Source organism: Nesoenas mayeri (assembly GCF_963082525.1).
Source record: "Nesoenas mayeri genome assembly, chromosome: 1".
Lineage (NCBI taxonomy): Eukaryota > Metazoa > Chordata > Aves > Columbiformes > Columbidae > Nesoenas > Nesoenas mayeri.
In genome coordinates, this window is record NC_137541.1 from 76,007,082 (window position 1) to 76,029,246 (window position 22,165).

The 22,165-nt window shown below is 40.8% G+C and overlaps 1 protein-coding gene across 1 annotated transcript; it reads right to left on the bottom strand.

Annotated features, from left to right (window-relative positions):
- Nucleotides 1–1,275: 1,275 nt before the first annotated feature.
- RASSF8 (Ras association domain family member 8) lies at nucleotides 1,276–19,249 on the bottom strand. Its single transcript, XM_080363561.1, has 4 exons — nucleotides 19,132–19,249; nucleotides 6,533–7,422; nucleotides 2,847–2,991; nucleotides 1,276–1,731 (listed from the first exon to the last, which is right to left on the bottom strand). Exons 1-4 carry the CDS (start codon nucleotides 19,232–19,234, stop codon nucleotides 1,610–1,612), a joined length of 1,260 nt encoding a protein of 419 aa, XP_080219687.1. The 5' UTR covers nucleotides 19,235–19,249; the 3' UTR covers nucleotides 1,276–1,609.
- Between the last annotated feature and the right edge of the window lie 2,916 nt (nucleotides 19,250–22,165).

The following is a 22,165-nucleotide window of genomic DNA, read 5'->3' on the forward strand; positions in this document are numbered from 1 at the left end:
TGAAGTCCAGGTATTCAGTACTGCAGCAAAAGCACGGTGACCCCCTCTCATGTCAAAGGGCTCTCAAAGTTGGGGATGACAATATGAGTTGCTGTTAGAACACGAAATCCAAACGCAACGAGGTAACGCCCATCCCTTCTTTAACTCATCCATGAGGCCAGCCTCCGAATGCGTACAAACTGTTCCACCAACGCCAGTCACTGTCTCTGCAAACTTGGCATTGACTTTAACAATCTAGTTTCACTGCCTGTAACAAACATGCTACGTGGTAGGGTCTCACTGTCTCACTTTCTGCAGGGAAGCCATTCTGTCTAATCCTTGCTTAGCTCTGATTGCATTAGAGTGACACCAAGATATGATAATGTTATCTTTCACACATTTGGTAGTAATTTTTTACAAAAAATGTGAAATTTCCTGTTTGTAAGCTTTATATTCTGTAAGTGACTGAGCAGCAATACATCTTTTAAAGGGGCTGAAAGTCCACCATTTAACACTGGGGACCTGGAATGAAATCCCGGCCCTACTCAAGTCAGTAGAAGCTCTGCTATTGACTTATGGGACTCTGCCAGGTTTCTTCCCACCACAAAACTTGAGTGAATTTTGGAAGGCTGGAAGAGAATATATTTTTTTTTAAATTATTCTTCTTCCCCACCAGCAAGATTGACCACAAAACAAGAACACTGTAATGGCTAGTGGAAAAAAATAAAGTACAAAATCACACACAGTGAAAGCCTCCTACTCTCTTTTGGTAAGATATATGAAGACAACTTCTTACATTGTTCTTTTCTTAAAAGGCATATACAATGTGTCAAAATATTTCAAATATACATTCTATATAATAAAATATCATCTAACTAGTGCATCCTCAATCATATGCTGGAAATATTTTTACCAAGCTGAGTTTTAAATTCCATAAATCTTTCAAACACTAGGTGCTTCATTCAAGGCAGATTCAACAGCAAGTGAATCCCACAAGCTCACTTTTCAAGCCTTAAAAGGTAGCAATGACATACTATGACCCACAATAGAAATGAACAGCGTCAGTGGTGAGAAACCATTTTAATGGTTCGGCACTCCACAGAACTCTGCATTGCAAGTTGTTGTACTTGATCAAATGGTGGATGGGTGTACACGCAAATTAAAGTCACCTTGTCAGACTGACATACAGCCATATGTGATTATTCACAAGTTAAAAATAAAAATATAAAAGGTCAACATTCACACGTCCATTGATTAAAGGGAATAAATTAAACCTCATTTAAGTTGCATACATGGTTTCCTTCAGCTTCAGTCTTTTATTTATGCCTATACATGGAACAATACTTTCCCCAATACTTCCGAAGTAGCAAAAACAAATGAAAGTTTTTGCACTCTAGTTGTGTTGATAGCAAGTTCATCCTTGACAATTATGAATCAGGACAGTTTCTGTCTCTTTAGCATCAGTGCACAGGGTATGGCTCCAAGGGGTGTGTTGGAGGAAGAAGAAAAAAATACATAGGCTTAACAAAAAAAAAAAATTCTTCTTCCATTCACCGTTGGCAGAAAAAAACCAAAAGTGTATCTTGTCCAGGGTACCTTGCTAGGTCCTCTCCAGAAGAGGTATGTACTGTCATACATAAATGCCCTCTGGGTTAAAACCAGACGATAGGGGATTCTGTAGAATCCGAAGGTTACTGGGGAGTTGCCTTGATGACCCAGGGCGCTTGAGTGACCCAGACTGAAATGTTGGCTCTGCAAGAGAAAAAGGGCAGTTAGAAAGGTCATAATCAAGGGTGATGTCCTTAGAACACCTCTCCCCTTCCTGCTTAGTGCAGTACAGAAATACTAATACTACATACCACAAAAAACTGAAATGCTTGGCTAGGAAGTTATGAGATCTAAGGTTCCCACTTCCTACTCATTTCAAACCACAAAGATATACCTGCTCAATATAATTACCCTCCCACAAGGAATACACACAGGGATACATGCAATACACTTATACAGTAATATGCAGAAAGTGGTTGTACCTACACAACTCAAAGCTTCAGCTTCCGACCCACTTAATCAAGAAGCTTTGTACAAGTGCTGACATTTAAGGCCTGGTTGGTCTTCTCTCCCCACCTCCCTGCCCTCCCAATGCCTTTTGGTAAGAAAGATTTCTGAGGGGAATGACAGAACGAGCTAAGGAGAATGCTGAGATAAACAGGCCCCTTGCAAGCAGGGTGAAGCACACGCCAGCAGAGGCTGAGCCACAGCAGAGGAGTTTCTGCTTGTGCCATGGTTCTGACACACAGAAGCACTCCCATGTTTCTGTCTAGGAAATGCTGGATTCAGATGTGGGCATGTGGAGAATGCACTGATCTCAATTTGCACATGTCGTAAGAGCCACCCGTGCAGAACTTCTGGATGGCTGGCAGCCCAGTTGGATTATCTCCTCTTCGCATGCAGCTGCTGTCTGGGATTGCTCGAGATCCAGACACTCCTTTTTCTACATTGACAACACTTCCCATCAGAAGAGGAAGAACCTAGATGAGCAGCCATGTCAGACATGCAATCAGGTTGCGTGCCAGCTTACATGCCTGCAGCCATGGTGGCCACACTTAAACGGTGCTAGCCTAGTGGGTTACTGATGGGACAAACACATGCATAGGCACAGTGGGAGAGAAGCTATCTACATACTGCACTTTATTTACAGCTTGCTAAGCCCTTGGAATGAAGAGGAATATTTGACACTTTACTGTTTTAATATTTTGCTAACTTCTTCACTAACGTTCACTTCATGCATGAGTACTAGCGCTAATGCAGCAGGTTAATGCACTGCCATCCCCTTCTCCACCCCCCAACAAGCATTCTGAGTGCTGCACCTCTCTCAAGCTCCACATGTGGGGCCTCCACCTCAACAGGGTCTGCTGGCAGCACCGTGACCTTCGTTCCCGTTTGCTGGATGAACTGTTGGAGATTGACCTGTCGCAGCTCCTTTGTCAGTTGCTCCAGTTCTTGTTCCCTGTCCTGCCAGGAAAGAGAAAACATCTGCTGAGCAGTAGTGAGCAAAAAGCAGCATTTCAAGAACTCTATTTGTAAATAGGCAACGAACGCTTGACTTTTGATGAGAAAGCATCTGACTTTTAAACTCAAATGGAAGAGCTGAAGGTTAAAACACTCTCGTAATTTAGAAAGCAAATCAACACTAGCTATTACTCATTAGGGGTTACTACTGGTCTCTTTATAATGCTTCTTGGATGACTAGCAGATGGTTTTCACATCACCTGAGAAAAATACATCAACTGAGCATCAGCCTGGCATTAAATCTTAGCTCTGCCAGAAGTGTCCAGCATGACTTGGATATCTCATTTAGTTCTTCTGTTCCTAAAAGGACAATAATGCCTTTCTCTTCTTCTTCTTCGCATTTTCTGTTCAGAGTGTAGATTTTTACTGACAGAACTCTCGCACTCTGCAAGCATACTGGGTTTTATGCAACAAGGCCCAATCCTGGCTGGTTCACCACCCCTTCATAAGCACAGAAGATGATAACTTAAGATCTTCCTCAATACTGTGTCATTCTCACATGATATAAAAAACCTACAGCTCTACGAGATTATGACGGTCTCAGATTACAATTATTCCCTGTTAGGTCCCCAGATTCAGTTTCATTAGCTGACATGTCGCTGCATGTGGTGCTCTTCCACAGCGAGCATGGGCCCCGTCTGTCGGCATTTCCACACAGCGCATACTGCTACATCTTCATTGTGGCAAGAGATGGAGGTTGGGTCAATGCTCTTTTCCCTAAATATCTCATGTGAGCAGAGTTATCCATGAACTCCAGAGAAGGATTGGGGTAAAATGGTTTTGCGGACTTGTTCTAGGAACGGTTGCAAACAGCAGAGCCCTTCTCCCTTTTAAACTTGCAGTAAGGTCACAGCTGAGGCCAAATGTAAGAGTTAGCAAAAAACTTAACACAACTGACCTGATGTCTAAATTAGGACCTTTTCGATGTCAATTGTTTTGTCACTCATGTGTTTGCTTGATCTGTTCAGACAATGCATGTCATGTTGTTTGTCTCAGTTTCCCATGCTAGACTTGTGTTTCCATTCATTTGAGATGAGGTTTCTCTGAGAAACAGAAACCAAGCCATCTCCAAATTTTAAAACAATTCTACAAAAATATTCTTCAATTTATTTTGGTCCTGTTAGACTCTATAACTGGGCACCTGAGAGACAGGAAATTCTCAACTGTCTGTACTTACTACAATGTTAATTCTGCAGCTCCATATTTTAATGATATTGTAACAAAGTTGCCACTGAGGAGAAATCACTGAAATACACAGGTTAACAAAACTAACATAATAAATAACTTGTTAACGACATTTCTCAGCTTTCGCAGGAAAAAAGTAGAAATGCTAACTATCACCCCAAATCTTATCAGTTTAAGCTCTTCTTTTAGTACTTAAATGTGAAACTTTAGTGAGAGCTTTTACTTGAAGAAGGGTGGGATGGGAGGTGGGGTGGAGGCGGGGCAGGCAGGGCTTGGAATTTAACACCTTTCTCTAGAAACAGGGGAGCAAAGAGTGCTGCATCTGATCCTTCATTGAACACAGACTCATCTTGTTGAAAAGTAATTTTACTGGTGTGGCCAGAGAAAATGAATGAAATAGAAGAAGCAGGACAAATTACTAGAAATTTCTCTCATGCTATGAAACATTGCCACCTTCCTGTTCTTATCACTTAAAATTTAGTGAATCAATATTTTCTTTCCTTCCTTTTTGAAAGGTATATAAAAACCCCCAACTTTTATAGCTTCAAATCGGCAAATCTATGAGTGTTACAAACTTTAAGCATTCAAGAAAATATTTTTCTATTCCTTCCATCCAAGTGTGTAACATAACATAAAACTGAGTGTATTTTCTTCTGAATTTCTGAATTAGTGCATCTTTAGGTTTAGAATAAGCTTGGAAGATCTGTATTTAATAGGAACGCACCTCAGAAAATGAAACCCTAGCCTATGGAAAAAAAAAGCAAAGAAGATTTTAACTCAGTCATAGCCTCAGTAGGTGTTACTAAGGATTGGTAAAATATATACATTTTGCTTTGGAGGAAAATATTACATTTTTTACTCCCCTTCATTTAGTAAAAATAGCTTATATTGAAATGGTTTGGGGTGCTCAGGAGTAAGGATGCAAAATCCCTTTACATATTCACAACAGAATCACCTTTACTGCAACTGCAGCACTGTGTAATATAGTAGCTGTGAATCCCAGGTATGTGGCAAGAATTGCAACTCAAACTGATGTGCGGTGCCTCTGTCCTATCTTACGTTGCACACTAAAATCCCAGGAGCCCCAATCTCTCCTTCACCTCATCCAGCTAGCAGCTGGATTTCCATTTATATTTATTCTTTCCTGCTCTACCAAGTTCCAGGTGATATCATTAACTGCAACGCAGCAGAGACTGTGTTTTCCTGTGACACATGCTGCAAACACCTGAGGTGGAGAGAAAGCAAAATTCTGAACACCAGCACATCAGGCAGGAAATGGGAGATGCTATTCTTTAAAACAAAGGCTCTATAAGCTAACAGCTATTTTAGCTCTACATCCATCTATCCATGTGCTGCTTTTGAACTGTTCATCTGAATTCATCTGTGGCAGACAGACCTAGAAAACAATCAGAAGTTTAGCCTCAGAAAAGGCTGTGATAGCACAAATTTCCATTAATTTTAACAATATGAGTGACTGAGCTGCTAAGACCTAGGACCTAAATCCTCAAGATACCTAATCCCAAATCAACAGAGGTTTGAAGACTTAAACTTTTAAAGGCATTAGCCTGAGAGCACTATGGTCCCATTTAGCATCCAGCAGTACAACAATCCCCCACCAGCCCTAAATGTGCTCTTGCTCCTCAAGGAGTTATTATTTGTCTGAGGTGCCCAGACCCACCAGCAGAGCAGCACCTTGCTGGAGCCAGCGAGCTCTCCCTCTCAGCAGGACAAGGTGGCCAGATGTATTGCCATGGGAACAGCCAGACTGCCCTCTGCCAGTTTGGCTGATATTAACTCTGGTGTTTCTCTATCATGGACAACTGCACAGTGAAAATATGCTTCAAGTGATTTCTCAGAGGTCACCAGGCAGTCAGGGAATGGTAGCAAACCAAGCTGGAATTGCTGGGGAAGAAAGTGAGCCACAGCACATGAATAAATGAAAGATGTTGTGGTGCTCAGTGTTAACTCTGCAGGCCACTCAGGCCTTCCAAATAGCCAGGAACACAAGCACTGAAATGTCTGCTGGTTTATCCTGAGACAAATAACTAAATCCTATTTTTCTTTTCAGATGGTTTGAATGAGTAAAATAGACACAGGTGAAATGACAACTGTCTGCTCTTAAAAAAAAAAAAATCTGAAACACCATTTGTAAATGAAAGTGACACTTTCTTCCTTTTACCCACTTCACTGTGGAAACTTGCTTGCATTTTCTTTCATGGGCTCCAAATCTGTATAAGAGAAACTAGTTACAGTCAAGTCTTTGACTGTTCCTTAGCAATGGATAAAAAGGACATCTTACCTGCAACCGTTTGGTAGCTTGGCCCAAAGACCTTTCTACAGCTTTAATGCCATTTTCCAATCTGAGACTCTGCTGGCCCTGAATATCAATTTCACCCTTCACCTTCTCGATCTTTTCCTTGACCTCTTCTTCATTCACTTGGGACTCTTGAACTTCCCGCTGCAACTTCTCTGCTTCAAGGCCACTTTCCATGTTGTGGATTTGAGACATGTAGTCCTTCAGCTTGTTCTCACACTCCATGATCCTCTGCCTCAACTCCTGCAGCTGCTCCTTCAGCTGTTTTTCATTTTCCTGCTCGATCTGCAGCTCATTTTCCCAGAACTCTTCTTCTTCAATCTCCACTTCGTTCCTTTTGATCTTCTGCTCTAACTTGAGGATTTCTTCTTCCAGGCTGGAGTTATACTTTTGTTCCCAGTAGCGGATCTCAACTTCATTGGACTCCAGCTGTTTCTCAATGCACTGAAGTTTCTCTGTTTGCAGGTGGATCAATTTCTTCAACTCATCCGCTGTTGTTTTACAGTTGTTGAGCACCTTTTGCTTGAACTCAGATTCTTTGCTTTTCCCAAAGATGTCCATTAACCCTTTGGCCCCTCCAGTGAAGGTGAGGGATTTCCTTTTCGGCTCCCTCCTCTTCATGGATTTGTCACTGGGGGGCCTCAGCTTGGCCAGGGGTGGTAAGCTTTGCCGGTACAGAGTTCTTTCAGGGATGCGAGCCACGCTGTCTGAAGTCGGCCGCTCGCTCAGCGAAGGCCCGGTGCGGCGTAGGATGAGCTGCACGTCGCTCGCGTACTGGCCCCACTTGTTCAGCGACACGATGGGGTTTTCGTGGGGCGCCAGGTGCCGCTCCGTGTCCCGCCATTTCTCGATCAGCGTGTACCTGCCGGTGCGACCTGCAAGGCAAGCACAGCTGTCAGCGGCCCGGTCCGGCCCGCCAGGGGGCGCTGCCGGACAGTAAGCGGCTCTCCGGCGCTGCTCTCAAGCGGGCACCCCACGTTCGAGGGGAAAACGGGGGAAAAGGATTTGGGCGGGGGAAGGGTGGAGGGTGTGTGTAAACCGGGCAGGCAGGACCCTGGCGCTGCTCTGCGGAGTCACCCCAGAAGTGTCTGTGCCCGCAGGCGCTGCCTGCCCACAGAGGGAGCAGCCACCGACTGTTCCTGGTGAGTTACAGTAAACGCTCCTCCATTCACTGGGATAAGCACAGTGTCTACACACTACTTATTTCAACTGTAAATTATCTCGGGAAGATCCTCTCCCCAAAGAGCAGTAACTAAAGAAGTGAGTACCAGTTTACACTGTGCAACACAAGTGAAACCGCACAAGTCCCTGTGACTTCCTTCACATTTTAAGCCACTAAAATTGAAGCAAGTGACCTAGCGATGCTGGTATCTAGCAAAGAAACACAAACACACATCTCCAGAGGATGAGAACAAGAATAGAAAGAGGTTCAGAACATCTTTCATACAGCCACACAGAAAAATCAAAATTTGGAGACAGTGTGTTTGCTTTTAAACTGTATCATCAATCAGAGAGGCAACTGTTAATGAGGCACTGAGCCTTAGCTCACCATCTTGTGCCCCCCAAGTTAGTTCAGACACTAGGGAAACTGCCTGAGGGCCACAGCAGTGTTGTGTGCCAGCTCACATGGGCCGTGGCAGTGCTGCTGACATGACAAACCTTTGTGGAGCAGAACACAAGGACGAGAGCAGCAGAGGCTGCCTAAATTGGAAACAAGCAACTCCGGCTCCCTGTGCAGACCTTTCATCCCTAACAGCACAACACAAGTTCCCTGGGGTGGGAAGCCTTCAGGAAGAAGCTAGAATCCTTTAATAACTGTTGTGTTGTTTTCCAACCTCTGTGTTGACAGCCAGCTGTACAATGAATGTCCTATGGTTTACTTTTAGGGTAGAGGGAAGTACAACTTTTGTCTATGGCTTCTTTTGTGCTGCTACCAAACAGTTTAATTCAGCATAGCAGTCTTTTTCATCTGGTACCCCCTATACGATGCTTGGAATGCTACAAAAACATAGCATTTGAGGTTTTCCACCATTTTAATTTTTTTCTAAACACTCTTCACTTAAAAGCCATGATACTGTTTACAAAAAGATGTGAAAGATCAACTGCTTTTAAAGTATATGATCCTGATGACATTCTGAACAGCACCACAATTGCCATTGACCTTAAAACCATCATTGGCTATTTTAATGCACTACATATACCCATTTCCATGATAGATCGTCATTCAAACAATGATTTATTTCAGCACATAAATGCCTGAAGTACCCATTATATATGCAACTATGGAATGGAGGAGTTGGAATAAATGTAGTTATCAGCAGTAACTCATTTGATGCATTTTCTTTCCTTACACCACAGACACTCCACTTCAAATTTGTAGGAGACAACTTCCACTGTGGCAATTAACATAGTAAGCAGCCCCATAAAATCTGGTATTGTCAGATGAGCCTTATAAAGAGGTCTCTAGGATATAGCTACTGTGTTGGAAATGGCTCCTCTCACCTCACTTTCTCACAATTAGCTCATGATGCAAGGAATAGCAACAACAAAAATCAGCTGCCCAGGCACCACCTAGAAAACAGGCTGCTTTGGTTTATGGGTCATGCTAGCGGTAATTAGCTGGCCAAATAAGAGACCAAAATGTTCACTTCCAAGTTAGGAGTGAGAGCTGAAAGGCTATGCGAAGATTTGACTGATAGAAGTTGGCAAAACAAGGCAATCAGCATGGGAACTGCAATCCACCCCCTCAAATGCCTTAAAAATAAATGACTTTAGGTAAGCACTTGGGGGGGGGATGGGGTGAGAGCGGTGGAATCTATCAGCATACCAACATGCTTGGCCAACACGCTCAGAAACAGAGTTAAAGTTTATTATAACAAAGTACTTCAAAACCAAGTTTACTATGTCAAGATACAAAGTCAGAGATTTTTGCCAAGCCACAATATTGTTCATTGATCCATGAAGATTTATAGTTTGTAGTAGGCATCGGTGTTATTATAGGAAAAATAAACCTAGTGCTATTTGGCATAGCATACTAACAATAAAATCAGAGAAGAAAAATGAAGTAAAAACATACCACAGAACCCAGGACAAAGCTTGCATTTTACAACTCTATTTTGCTAATCTTAAAAGCTTTCAGCTTGTAATCATGGTAATGCTACTAATGTTCTTGTGTTAAAAACAGCCAAGTTCAAGTAAGTTGTGAAACTGTAAACAACAGTAGGTACCACTAGGGGAGCCTACTATTTCTATTCACTTTACTATTAAACGAATTACTTCAAAGAAACATAACAAGAGGGGGAAAAAAAAAAGGCAACAACAAACAGAGGGAGGGGAATAAAGCTAACAATATTGACCAAAGTTAATTAAGGAATTAAGGAATTAAGTGAGGCACTTGCCAAGAGCTATTTTATTTTAGCTTAGGGGTCCCAATCAACACACAGTCCTAAATAATGAACTCAGCACTCAAGATCCCTATAAAATAAAGTTTTTTGTAGGAGTAATACTTACACAGTTCAACAACCACACCTGGAGTTTAATACTAGTCTAAAGCAAAGCTGCCCTCATCTGAGATCATTAGCTAGGTTTACTGTAGTCAGCCTATGTATGACACAGCCTAACAATACCTGAACAACCACAACTGTGATGTTTGCTTGTATTAGAAGGGATTAATTCACAAATGAAAGGGTGAATGAGTTAGTTCAAAACTAATGACAGAATACTCCAGAACACAGGCATCCTTGTAACAAACTGCTGGTTTTGATGAGACACCATTGACAAGGAGAAAGCAGGTTACTTGTGTTGTTGACCAAGAACACCTGCATGCTGCTTCTTGTCTTGTGTGTTGTCCATAAGCTTCTGTGTTTATACAGCATCTTGCAGAACTCAGCCCTACCTCATTCACGTAAATCTTACCATTTAAAAAATTAGTTACTGTTGTACTAACATAATGCACCTGTGCATCAAGAATAGTGCGGCCAGCAGGACCAGGGAAGTGAGGCCACACCTTGAATCCTGTGTTCAGTTTTGGGTCCCTCACTACAGGAAGGACATTGAACTGCTGGAGAGAGTTCAGAAAATGACAAGAAAGCCGGTGAGGGGCCTGGAGCACAAGTCTGATGAGGAGCAGCTGAGGGAACTGGGGCTGTTAAGCCTGGAGAAAAGGAAGCTAAGGGGAAACCTCATTGCTGCCTACAACTACCTGAGAGGAGACTGTAGCATGGAAGGGGATGGTCTCTTCTCCCAAGTAGCAAGTGATAAGACGAGAGGAAATGGCCTCAAGTTGTGACAGGGGAGGTTTAGATTGGATATTAGGAAAAATTTCTTCATGGAAAGGGTTGTCAGGCACTGGAGCAGGCTCCCCAGGGAAGTAGTGGAGTCACCATCCCTGGAGGTGTTTAAAATACATATAAATGAGGTTCTTAGGGACATGGCTTAGTGCTAGAGTTAGGTCATGGTGATCTTGAGGGTCTCTTCCAACCAAAATGATTCTATATGGGCAATGTATGGCATTCATTAAACCATCATGTTTTCCCAGCTGCATACTGAATACATTGAGTTTCATACAGATTTCTGAAGTATTTCCAGGCAGTTGTCAATTCAAGCTTTAGTTATTGTACTGATGTTGACAACAGCTATGTGCCTTGTTAATGGATCCCTTACAACTTCTGAAATCTTTCTTTAAGAACATGTATGACTAAAACATATTGGACCACTTCCACATTTTATTTTTTTTTTTTTAATACTTCTATCAAAGCCTCATACTAATGAGAATGGTAGAGAAAACAAAGCAGAGAGCCTCCAACAAGCACAAGCTGGGGCTGTGCTCTATGCTTCCTTCCTCAGAAAAGAGCAATGCAGGGGCTGGAGAAAGCCTCTACACCCTATTCACTGGCTAGCTACTTCTCGATAATATTCTGTGCCGAGCCCCTGACCATATAATGTTACCATCTCAACACAATAATCAAGAATTTTTATCTTTTTTGCAAGACAGCAAATGACAAGCTTTCACAGAAGTAGGTATATATTTACATATATAAAGCACACTGCATCTGTACAAAAGGCCAGCGTCAATGTTAACAGGTTTATACCTACAGCTACCTAAGCAGACAAATTAATCACATGTTCTATTATTACAGGAACATCTTCAAAACAATCTTTTAATATAAAAGTGAGAAAGACAAAAAAAAAAAAAAAAAAAAAGGAAATATATGGACTCCAGAACACTGATGTACTGATAGCCTGCAACTAGTTGTCATGAGTTGTTTGAACCTGGCTTTAATACCACCAGTTATCACTTAATCAACAAGACATTAAAGAGTTAACTACAGCCACGACTCTGCTGTACAGCCAAACACCAAGATCCAGATCTGAGTGCCTACCTCATGTGCCCAACTGTTGTAGTCTTAGTTTGGGATTGATGTAACTTGGTAGTTTAAACACAGATTCCATTACAGTGAATGTTGATTAAACTAATGAAATATAGGAACAAGATAATTGAGCTTTTTTTTTTTTTTTACTCTCAAGAGATAGATTTTTAAACTGCACTCCATGAAGGTAGCAGGACCCATATAACTATTATTCACTTTTAGCTTCTATATATGCTTTACTATTTGCAGCTGACACAGCAGACATGAGTGACTATTTCTGCTGCCAGAAGTAAAAACTAATTTCTGAAGACAAGAAGCAGTTGATGTGTTTCTGATGCAATGCTTTTCACAGGACTATAACTTGAGAAGTCATCAATACTGTTCTTCAGGACATAATGATTCCTCCCTTTCCTCCCTCCCAAAATCGTATCATCCTCTTTACACAAAGCATTTCAGGGACAGGCACTACAATTTTTGTATTCAGGTAGCATGATACACCAGGTAAAACTATCTGTGCCTTAGCTTTCCAGTCAGACTGCAAACGTTTACTTCAAGCACCAAGTAAGAGCTGGCTTTTCACTGTGTCTCCCATGCTTCACAGACAAGACCTGCAGCAGGGAGTCAGTGCAAGCAGGTGAGTCATTGCCCTGGTCTCATTATTTCAGGGAAAGGTGGCTAGATGACCAGTCTACAACACGGGAGTACCTCCCCTTCCCTAAGGAAGGAGCTGGGGTGGGCAGGAGCAGAGCAGGCCTTTGTCACTAGAGGTCATGCGCTATTGCTCCCAGTTCCTCCTCTTTCCCCAAGACCCCCAGGCTCACCTGGTGCCAGGGGAGTTTCCTGGCAGGCAGACTCCTAGCTCCCATTTTGCCAGGGATCTCATCACCTCTGCTGCCACACAGCAGCTGCGCCAAACACCTTCCCTGCAAGGCGGCACTCCGGACAGAGTCTGAAAAAAGGCAACTTCTGTCCTGCATGCAAGATTTTAAGACAGCCAAACTATAAAGGAAGCCCTACTAGTCTTGTTCTTGAGCCAAATCTGATTGAGCACCCCAACCACACAACAATGCACAGAGAGACACAGTAATCTCTCTGTGTGCAGGTTTCTGTGGAGGTAAAGCCAGGTATGCCAACATATGCTCCAGCTGAACCCAGACTTCCCAGAGCTCTGGGGGCACTGACAAATGCACTCCCTTTACAGCCTGGATACAACCTCCTGATTCACTTGGTTTCCCAGAGGTAGCCCTCCAGCCCTAGGCTAAAGGATGCTCTCTTCCTTAACAAGGCAATATAAAGCAAAAAATAATTGTACATGAGTAAAATATTGTAAGAACTCTCTAACATGTGAAACAGACAGGAAAAAATTATCTGTCTTACCAAAGGGACAACAGCATTAACTCCTGAATCTTTAACAGCACTGATAGAAAAGTAATTGCTGGCAATTTTCATAAACCTAGTATGATTTGAACTCAATGTCTTTGAAATATGAAGCTGACATTTCATTTATTATGTGCTACTTAAGTTAACATCAATAGCAATTTCAAAAAATACCATTCTAGCTACACGAGAACTCATTAAACACCCAAGAAAGATTAAGAACAAAAAAACCTTTAAAATAGAGGTTAGGGTTTGTGTTACTCAGATTACTTAATTCATCCCATATTATGCACATGCATGAATGCATACCATAGAAAACAACGAAAATCAGAGCAGGGGTCCAGTGCTAAGAAAACTTGCCCACTGAGACAGACAGGCTCAAATCTAATGGCAGGAAGGGCAGTTTGCTTCGTTCACTAGGTACAGCTGTGCCCATAGTGTAATCATGTGTCTTTATCAGGACTGAAGTCTTAGTTTGCTACTACTATCCTTTCACTCAAAAAAAAAAAAAAAAAAAAAGAAAAAAAGAAAAAAAAAGAGGAAAAAAAAAAAGAAAAGAAAAGGATATACAAAAGTTTCATAATCTGATAAAAACAAAGCATTTCTCATCATTTCACCCTCCCAACTGCCTTCCGCCTATGCACCCTGCAGTACCGCACTTATTTTAGACCCGTTTCCTAAATAGGTAAAACAATGCAGAGGAGCAGTTTGGCCAAGCTCAAACAGCAAGATGTGTCAAAGCAGATCAAGCAGCCCAGGTCTCAGCTGCCTGTGCCACCGCTACACTAGACATCCCACATCATTACAGGTTGCTATAAATCATCCCACTCAACCACTATGCCTTTCAGCAAGGTGATTGGCACTAGATTTCTGAGCCATAAAGTTTATTTGATCACACCGTGCGACCACCACAGCGTGCAGCTTTCTTGTACTTCTTATCCCTCTTAATGTTGCTATTTGAAGTAGCAGAGAATAAAATTTTGGGGTCAAAAATAAGAAAAGTTTAGCAGATTCTTAGCAGTAAACTACATGATTCATTCAATGTTTTAAAACTTTAGTTTGTACACAACAAATATTGTTGCCTTTTTCTAATCCTCTTCAGACTCAAGGCTACAATTCAATTCAACCTCAGACTCTTTTCTTTCTCTCAAAGTGTCTGAGAGTCAGCTCTGGCACTCGCTTTGGCAGAAATTACCTGGAGGAAGCGACAAACGTAAGAAGAGACAACAACAAAGTGGTGTGATTTTTCCAGATACGATGCTGGCTGAGCCTTACAACACTATAATACATGTTTGAAACAGCATGAACAAATCTCTGCTTTATTTTCATAAATACACCTCATTTATCTTTGAGGAAAAATACTCAACTGCAATAAAAAAATTGACAGCTGCATTTGTTTAACTTTAAAAAGAGACAGCTGTACTTCTTGTTCAGTGAAGTGTTGCTTATATTCTCCTGATATTGTGCTAAAGCCAGAAAGCCAAAATCCACAGCACTATTTAAAGCAAGTCTGCCATTTCAATTATTTGCCACAGAAAATTATGGGGAAGGCAGAAAACAAAAGTGCACTTTGGTAAGAAATTCAAGCTTTGCTTCTCCAGGCTGAAATATTCTCTTTCTAGGAAACAAACTTGTCATTCTGAGTACAGAAGATGCACTCTAGTCTCCAGAGGGAATGGAAATCACAACAAATACAGTAAAAATCCTCAAAGGGGCTGGAACTAGGAAAAGAAAGCCTCTGAAGAAACAGGGCAAATATATTTGTTACTGCGCTATCCATCACTATATTCCCTTGGAAGAGTTATTTTTTAGATTCGAATGGAAAACAACCGGTAAAATCCAGTGTAAAAAAAAAATCTTCTGTAGTTAAACTCCATCTGCCTAAGCTACTAACTAAAAAGATAAGCTCACTTTCTTTTAGGATACATACTATTTGTTTTTCCCTCAGTATTACAATGATTTTTTGAGAGGAGCCGCTATACACACACACACACACATTTGAGTATAAGTCCATATACTACTATGCAAAACAGACCTCTGACTGGATTCACCACCCATCTCACCATACATATAGTTGAAAAGTAGTGATGACTTTTTCTTGTTTTTCAGTTGCCCAAATTAAGAGGAGGAATCAAAATAACAAGCAGCATTTACATGAAGCCATTTTGGCACGATTTTCACAGAATGCACAGAAAAGTTAGTGGAAGCAGAAAAACAGGCAGTATTTGCTGTCAAATATACATTTTTAAAACAGACAATGATGGATGTGATAAAATCTAGCTCATCTCTCCTGGCAACGATATTTTTAAAACGACTCATGGTTCTCCATTTAAAATGCATGCTGTGGTATATTTTTACACTTTGGTGAGGTCTTAGTTTCTCATGACGAAATGATCGCTTCTCTTATTTGTATTATAAGGCCAGATCTTCCTCTTTGCAATTTGCAAGCAGCTTTAGTTTAAAAAACAAACAAACAAACAAAACAACAGTAAAAAAGGCACAGCCTCAGATAAAACTCTCAAAAAGTAATATCAAGTATTTTTCAGTATCCCAGTGGAAGGTGATTTGACTCTCCGGAAACTAGTAACTCAATATCTTTGTGTCTGTCTTGAACAGAATTCCAGCAACCCTCCCTCCAGCTAAGGCATTCCTAACTCCTTTTAAGTTAGAGACACAATCATTATGGTATCCAAAATTATATCCAATTGATACAAGTTTTGCTGGGATCACCAAAGGAGACAACTCTCTCTTCTTTTTTGTTTTAAAGAATGAGGTTTATTTGAGATTTAATTCAAATCCTTTAACTTCAAGCCAAATGGAAATTAAAACCCCCTTAGTTGGTACAGAAACTTGGAGGAGAATAGTTTCCTATTCCTCAATGATGAAGAAAGGAGCAACACAGGATGGAGATCATAATGCAAGAACAGTTTACACAAATGCTATCCATCTGGAGTATAGCCTCAATGGAAGAGACACAAACTTGCCTTTCCACTGAAAGAGATAACACTGCCAGATACCAGTTTGCAAGTAATAGGGCAAGGAGCATCAGCTGGGCAAATTACGTGACAGGACTCCACTGCCAAAGGATTGGGCTACACTTGGGGTACAGCACAGAACCTCTTACAAAGAGGCAAAGCCCAGCATGATCAGCTATTTCTGTTCGGTTATAACAGCTCTAGAACACAAGTCCCTGTCTTTGCACTTGGCGAAGAAAAAAAAAAAAAAAAAACAACTTTTGTATCCTGAAGTTATTACTGAATTTCCACGACACCAGGGGAGAGTTGGAAAGCAAAGAGATGGAACCCTTTTTGTTGCTCTTATGACAGCAAGAGATCGATCAGGTGACATGGCTCTGCCTTTCATCAAGTGACAAGAAATTTCTTGAAATACAAGAAATTCCATTTAAACATGAGGAAAAGTCTGACTGTGAGGGTGACTGAGCACCAGAAGAGCTGGCCCAGAGAGGTGGTAAAGTCTGCATACTTGGCCACATTCAAAATGCAGCTGCACATGTACTGAGCAACCTGCTCTTGTTGGCTCTGCTTTGAGTGCTTTGAGTACTTTGAGTAGCAGAGTTGGACTACAAGATGTTCAGAGTTGCCTTCCAACCACACCCCATTCTATAATAATTTTTACTTTCTTATTTCTGAAATAAATTGTAAAGCTTTACTTTTCAGATCTTTAGAAGAGAGGCAGCTTCAGTTTGTCCATGAGAAGCTTCTTGAACTATGGATGTCTTAATACAACTATCATGGGCTTGTGCTTTCTTTGGTGCAGATGGCTGTAAGAAGTTAATTTGCGGATATTCCAGACACTGCGCTTCAGCACAAATAATATACCTTTTGCAGTTCATATTTCAGGCTCAGTGAAATGTGGGGGGGTGTGTGGTGTGTGTGTGTGTGTGTTAATTTTTTTTAAGTTGAGGACCTAATGAGCTGTAAGACACAATAAACCAGAAGGAGCATCTCAAAAACTTTGCAGACAGACCAAAAGACAGACAAAATAATACTGAGTCCTGCTAAGCTATGTGACTGCTGAAGGAGCCAGACTGCAAAGTGGAAAATAAGATCGGAGCCAACCAAGGAGGTAGCCAACTAAGTCTGGCTACTTTCCACCACCAAATGTCAGGTGAGAGCTGAAGGGATACATTTTAATAGATTCCCATTCAAATTAGAAGGACAAATATTCCTGGTAAGTTGGTACCTATAGCCAAATCAAAGGAGCAGACATATGGTGGTTTTTCTGACGAACAGCCTGACAGGAGGGCTGGGAAAGCCCTACCTGCCAAAGACATGCAAGAGTAATTTATACAGTGTTTAGTATTGTCCAAACAGCCCCAGTGAGGAACTGGAGCGCAATTACTCTAGGTGTTTTCTAGAGAGGGTATTTGTCTCAGGAAGGAGTTTCCAAAGGATTATCTTAATTTGGCTCTGGTTGCAACTGAAATTTATCTCCACATGGAATGAGAGTCACATGTCCCAGATGAACTGGTGATGTGTTACAGAAAAGGAAGTCTGCTGACTTGACAAAACATTGTGCACTTCAAGACTGATGGAGTCTTTTCAGAGTTCAGGATAATAACTCAGGATACAGAAAAAACAAAGAGAAATTACACAGGAGAACATGAAATTTTTGTCTAGAACTGGGAGTCTGAAGTTTTTTGTTTTGCAGGAGAAGGCAAAGGAAACAGGATAAAAGAGATATTGAGAGCAAAGAACCAAAGTCTATCACAACCAGTTTATTTTTTTTTTCTAACTATGTAGCCGTTCTTAATCACCACTAGGGAGTAATCACACTAGCATAATTATGCCTTAAAAAAACCTGCAGGCAGAAAATGAGATATGGATGCAAGCAATTCATAAATCAATTAGCACTAAATGAAAAGCTGTAACTAACACAAACAGTAAAAGCACACTTATCAGTTAACCATTGAATATAAGATTTGAGAGACGTACTGACTGACTTCCTACAATTTTTAAATGAAACTTTAAAAGGCATTTGATGCATATAGGTAGAGCACACCTATTTATTAGAAAATTATTATTTTGCAATCAAGTCAGACTGTTAATACAACCTCGCAAAATTACCAGAATACTGACAAATGCAAAAGCTAACCCTTAAATTATTATTTAATTTTAGGTTAAGACATAGGTTTTAATGTCTAAATTTAAATAGTGTGTAAAGCCAATTATAAAATTTTAGCAAAGAAGAAGATTCAGCATAGGAAGCACTGGAGGGGTGAACCTGAGTCTTATTCTGGATGCTCTCAATCACTGTGAAAGATCTGACAAGGCTGAAAGAATGATCTCATAGTAGTGCCTGAAAGGTGCTTTTCCCCCCGCCCCCACTAAACTCTTCAGCAAATAGTTAATATTGAACAGACTTCAAGTAACCCTTTCATTAGTACCAAGTTATGTGGGGTGCAGGAGTAAGAGAAGAACTTGAAGGATCTATTTCATTGTTCTATACTATTCTAAATATAGCCAGAGATACTTACAATGTGTATAATTTCAATGAACATCATTAGCTTATGAAAGCCAACAAATTATTTTGCACTGCTTTTATGTTTCTTGGTTACTCAAACTTACGGCATCATATTATTATAAGAATGAAACTGACCTAGATTAAAGTATATAGATTTCGAAGTATTTCTTTTTAATCTCCCTCTGGCAGGTTAAAAAAGTCAAGTCTGCAAGTTTACACTGCAAGGTTATCCCGGTGTGCATTGTATGTTCCGGCTCCACTGATTCTCAGTGAAACCCCACCTCACCACAGTTCAGCTTCATAAAAAAAAGCTTCACCCCAGTTCTGAGACATCCAGCTGAAAGAGTTACTTACCAATAGCCTGAGCAAGGGCTATTACAACTTCCTGGCATGTTGTGACTTCGGTGACCCCACACACAATTCTCTGGACTCCATCCACCCATACTTTGAGCTCCATGGTTCACCAGATCATCCAAGAGCCATGAATGCAAACCAGTCAAGTCATACTTGCAGCTATAGCAGAGATAAAGCAGCAGGCTTCTCCCAGCAGCTAGAAGAGAAAAATCCTAGTGTTTATATAATGAAGCATTACCAATTTTAAAAGTTAACAAATTCACCTTGACATCTATTGGGTAGAAAAGGCAACATGGCCTCTTTAAAAATAGTAACAGGAATCAAACATCCCTTGCTTTAGCAATGTCTACCCATTCTGTAGATGTATCAGAAGTTTCATGACAGTTAATTTCCTGAAATATACAAAGTTATTACAAAAAAGCACCAAAAGAAAGAGCATTAAATAAACAACTCCGGAATGAACTTGTAACTGTTTCAAGTAACAGGTGCCCCTCTTCCTCTATATACTGCCTGGATGTCTCAAGGTACTCAAAGAGGTATTTCCAGTATTTCTTCAGTAATTCCTAGCAGCTAGTGGTGTAACCAGACAATGGGAAATATCTTTAACTACAGCATCCATCAGAGCCCAGCCTCGCTCTCCCATATGGAAGCAGTCAAAGGTTCCTGGTCCAAACAAACCTGTGTGTTTAGTAACAACACTGGAAAACCCAGAAAGGAAAGTTAACAGTCTTTCTTTCTCTAAAACAATTAGATGCATGAGGGGAAGTGTCATGGAGGTGGTTTAATACCTGTCAGCACTATGCTGGTTCTGTAAAAAAGCAGACTTTGGCTGAAGCGTTATCCTAGGTTTTTCCATAGGCACTGCGATGCTACTAAACCAAAAAGCAATGGGCTCTGCTGCCTTTGCTGAAATAACACCCAAGTCATACCAGCTAGTATGGTGTATTAGCTCCCTATCTCATTTCAAAGGAGAAAATTCCCAAAGTTTGTAAATGAAAAAAAAAAAAAAAATGTTCAGAGGGTTGCTTTTTTCTGAAACAGAAAAAATCCTGAGATCAAAAATCTCTTTCTACACTCAAACACCAGAAAACTTTGCAGCATAAAAATAAAGTTAGAACCTTTAGGAGGAGGGTTAGGATTTAGCAATCAGCCATCTGCCCTCTGCTGTCTTGTTATTGACAGTCAAGCTACTTAAGGTTTATCTAGTGTTAACTTCTAGATTAATTACCGATCTGAACTCCGTTTTTGCTATGGGCTCAGCTTTTGTAGAAGCTGCTTTTCTTCTGTATAAACAAATCCATTTGCATCAGAGCTTACAAGAGTTAATTTCTAGCTGGAAATGCTGAGATGTTGAATTTCAAAAATTTCTGAGTAACAACTCCAAGAAGAACTGCCTCAAAAATAAAAAACCCTATCCCAGCCCCAAAACAAAACCCAAACCACCAATAAGGGTGATTTTTCTTAAAACAAACACACAGCACCCTCAAAATGAAACACACACCCTCCCTTCTGCCCCAAACCAAAAACTAATGAGAGTACTGGTTATTGGAGCAGATACAGGAAAAATAAACCATGTTGGTACAATAAAGGAAGCTCACGTATTCAGGTAATCCAATATGGATAAAATGATAAAACTAAAGACAATATTTTTTAAGAATTAAGTACCAGGAAAATGGCTATTACAGGAATAGAGTGAAAGAAATCTGAAAGTTATTTAGAGGAGATTACTAAAGACAAATAGGGTAGAGTTACACAAGAAACACGGAATCTGATGATGCTGATGGATTTAACAGAATTGCACGTGGAGACAGAAACAATGCAGAAAAAAAACTTAGGAAGCAAACATTTAGTACAATTCATGTTTTACAGTCTAATCAGTGCTGCCTTCTCCTGCTGAACATCCCTCTATCAGAAAGATACACTAGTACAGCTCTCATGATACAATGGAAAGATGTTTTCCTCTCTACAACTAAATACTGTCATGATGTAACCTGAGCTAGCAACACAACCACAATAGTCGCTCACTCATCCACCCCACCCAGGGGAGAGAATCAAAATGGAAGGGAGAAACCTGGATCAAGATAAACACAGTATATGTAACATAGAAATTAAAGATACTCAAGGCAATTCCTCAATGAATTCCATCCACACCAAGCAGCCAGTCCCAGGAAGCAACACAGTCCCAACAGCTGATCCCAAAGAGACAAGAAAAAGGAAAAAGGCAGAAAGGCCCAAAGGCCTCTGCAAAACGGCAAAAGACCAAACTAAATGTCCTGAACAAGAACTCCCTCAGCTGTGCCCTAGAGCAAGCAAGAGCGAATGGAAGAACAAACTCCTTAAATATGAAGCATGATGCTGATGGGATGAAATACTCTCATTGCTCAGCCTGGATGTCAGTCAAGCTCTGCCCCACCCGTGCCCCCCTTCTCGCTGCCCCTACCTGTGGGCAGAGCACTAAGTGTCCTTGGCTCTTAGACAAGAACAATTAAAAACATTAACTCTGTCCCAGGATGTTATCTCTTCTCAAACTAAGTCCAAATAATGACCTTGCTAACTATGAAAAAGAAAGGTTTCTAACTGCATGAAGAAAATTAACTCATTTTCAGTCAAAACAGCACAACTTCATTCAGTAGCTGACAAATATTGACACATGACCCAGAAGACAGTGATCTTCACCTGACAAGCCATGGCAGCCAGCAGCAGGACACCTCAAAGCCCAGAGTGGTCACACCACATTGATAGGACGAGTGTTAGTGGAGAAGCAGTAAAGTCAGGCCAGCACATACCCCCGAACCCTCGTCCAGATGCATCCATTTAGAAAATGAAAGAAACACTAGTAAGCCCAAATGTATAAGAAAAATAAATTTCAAATATGCTTGTATAATTAATCAACAAAAAAGTGATAGTGTTTAAGAATACCAGCATATACAGACAGAGTCTTTTGAGACATGAGTAAGTACTCGCAAACCCAGAGAGGTCAAAGAGTTTAAATAAACATTTTCTCACATAAAGTGACATACTTCAAAGAAAACTA

Excerpts from the sequence above, each read along its gene's own strand:
- RASSF8 (XM_080363561.1), bottom strand. The coding sequence starts at position 19,234 with ATGGAGCTCAAAGTATGGGTGGATGGAGTCCAGAGAATTGTGTGTGGG. Across the intron at positions 2,992-6,532 it reads AAGCTACCAAACGGTTGCAG|GACAGGGAACAAGAACTGGA; the intron begins GTAAGATGTCCT and ends CTTTCCTGGCAG. Across the intron at positions 1,732-2,846 it reads ACATGTGGAGCTTGAGAGAG|AGCCAACATTTCAGTCTGGG; the intron begins GTGCAGCACTCA and ends TTTCTCTTGCAG.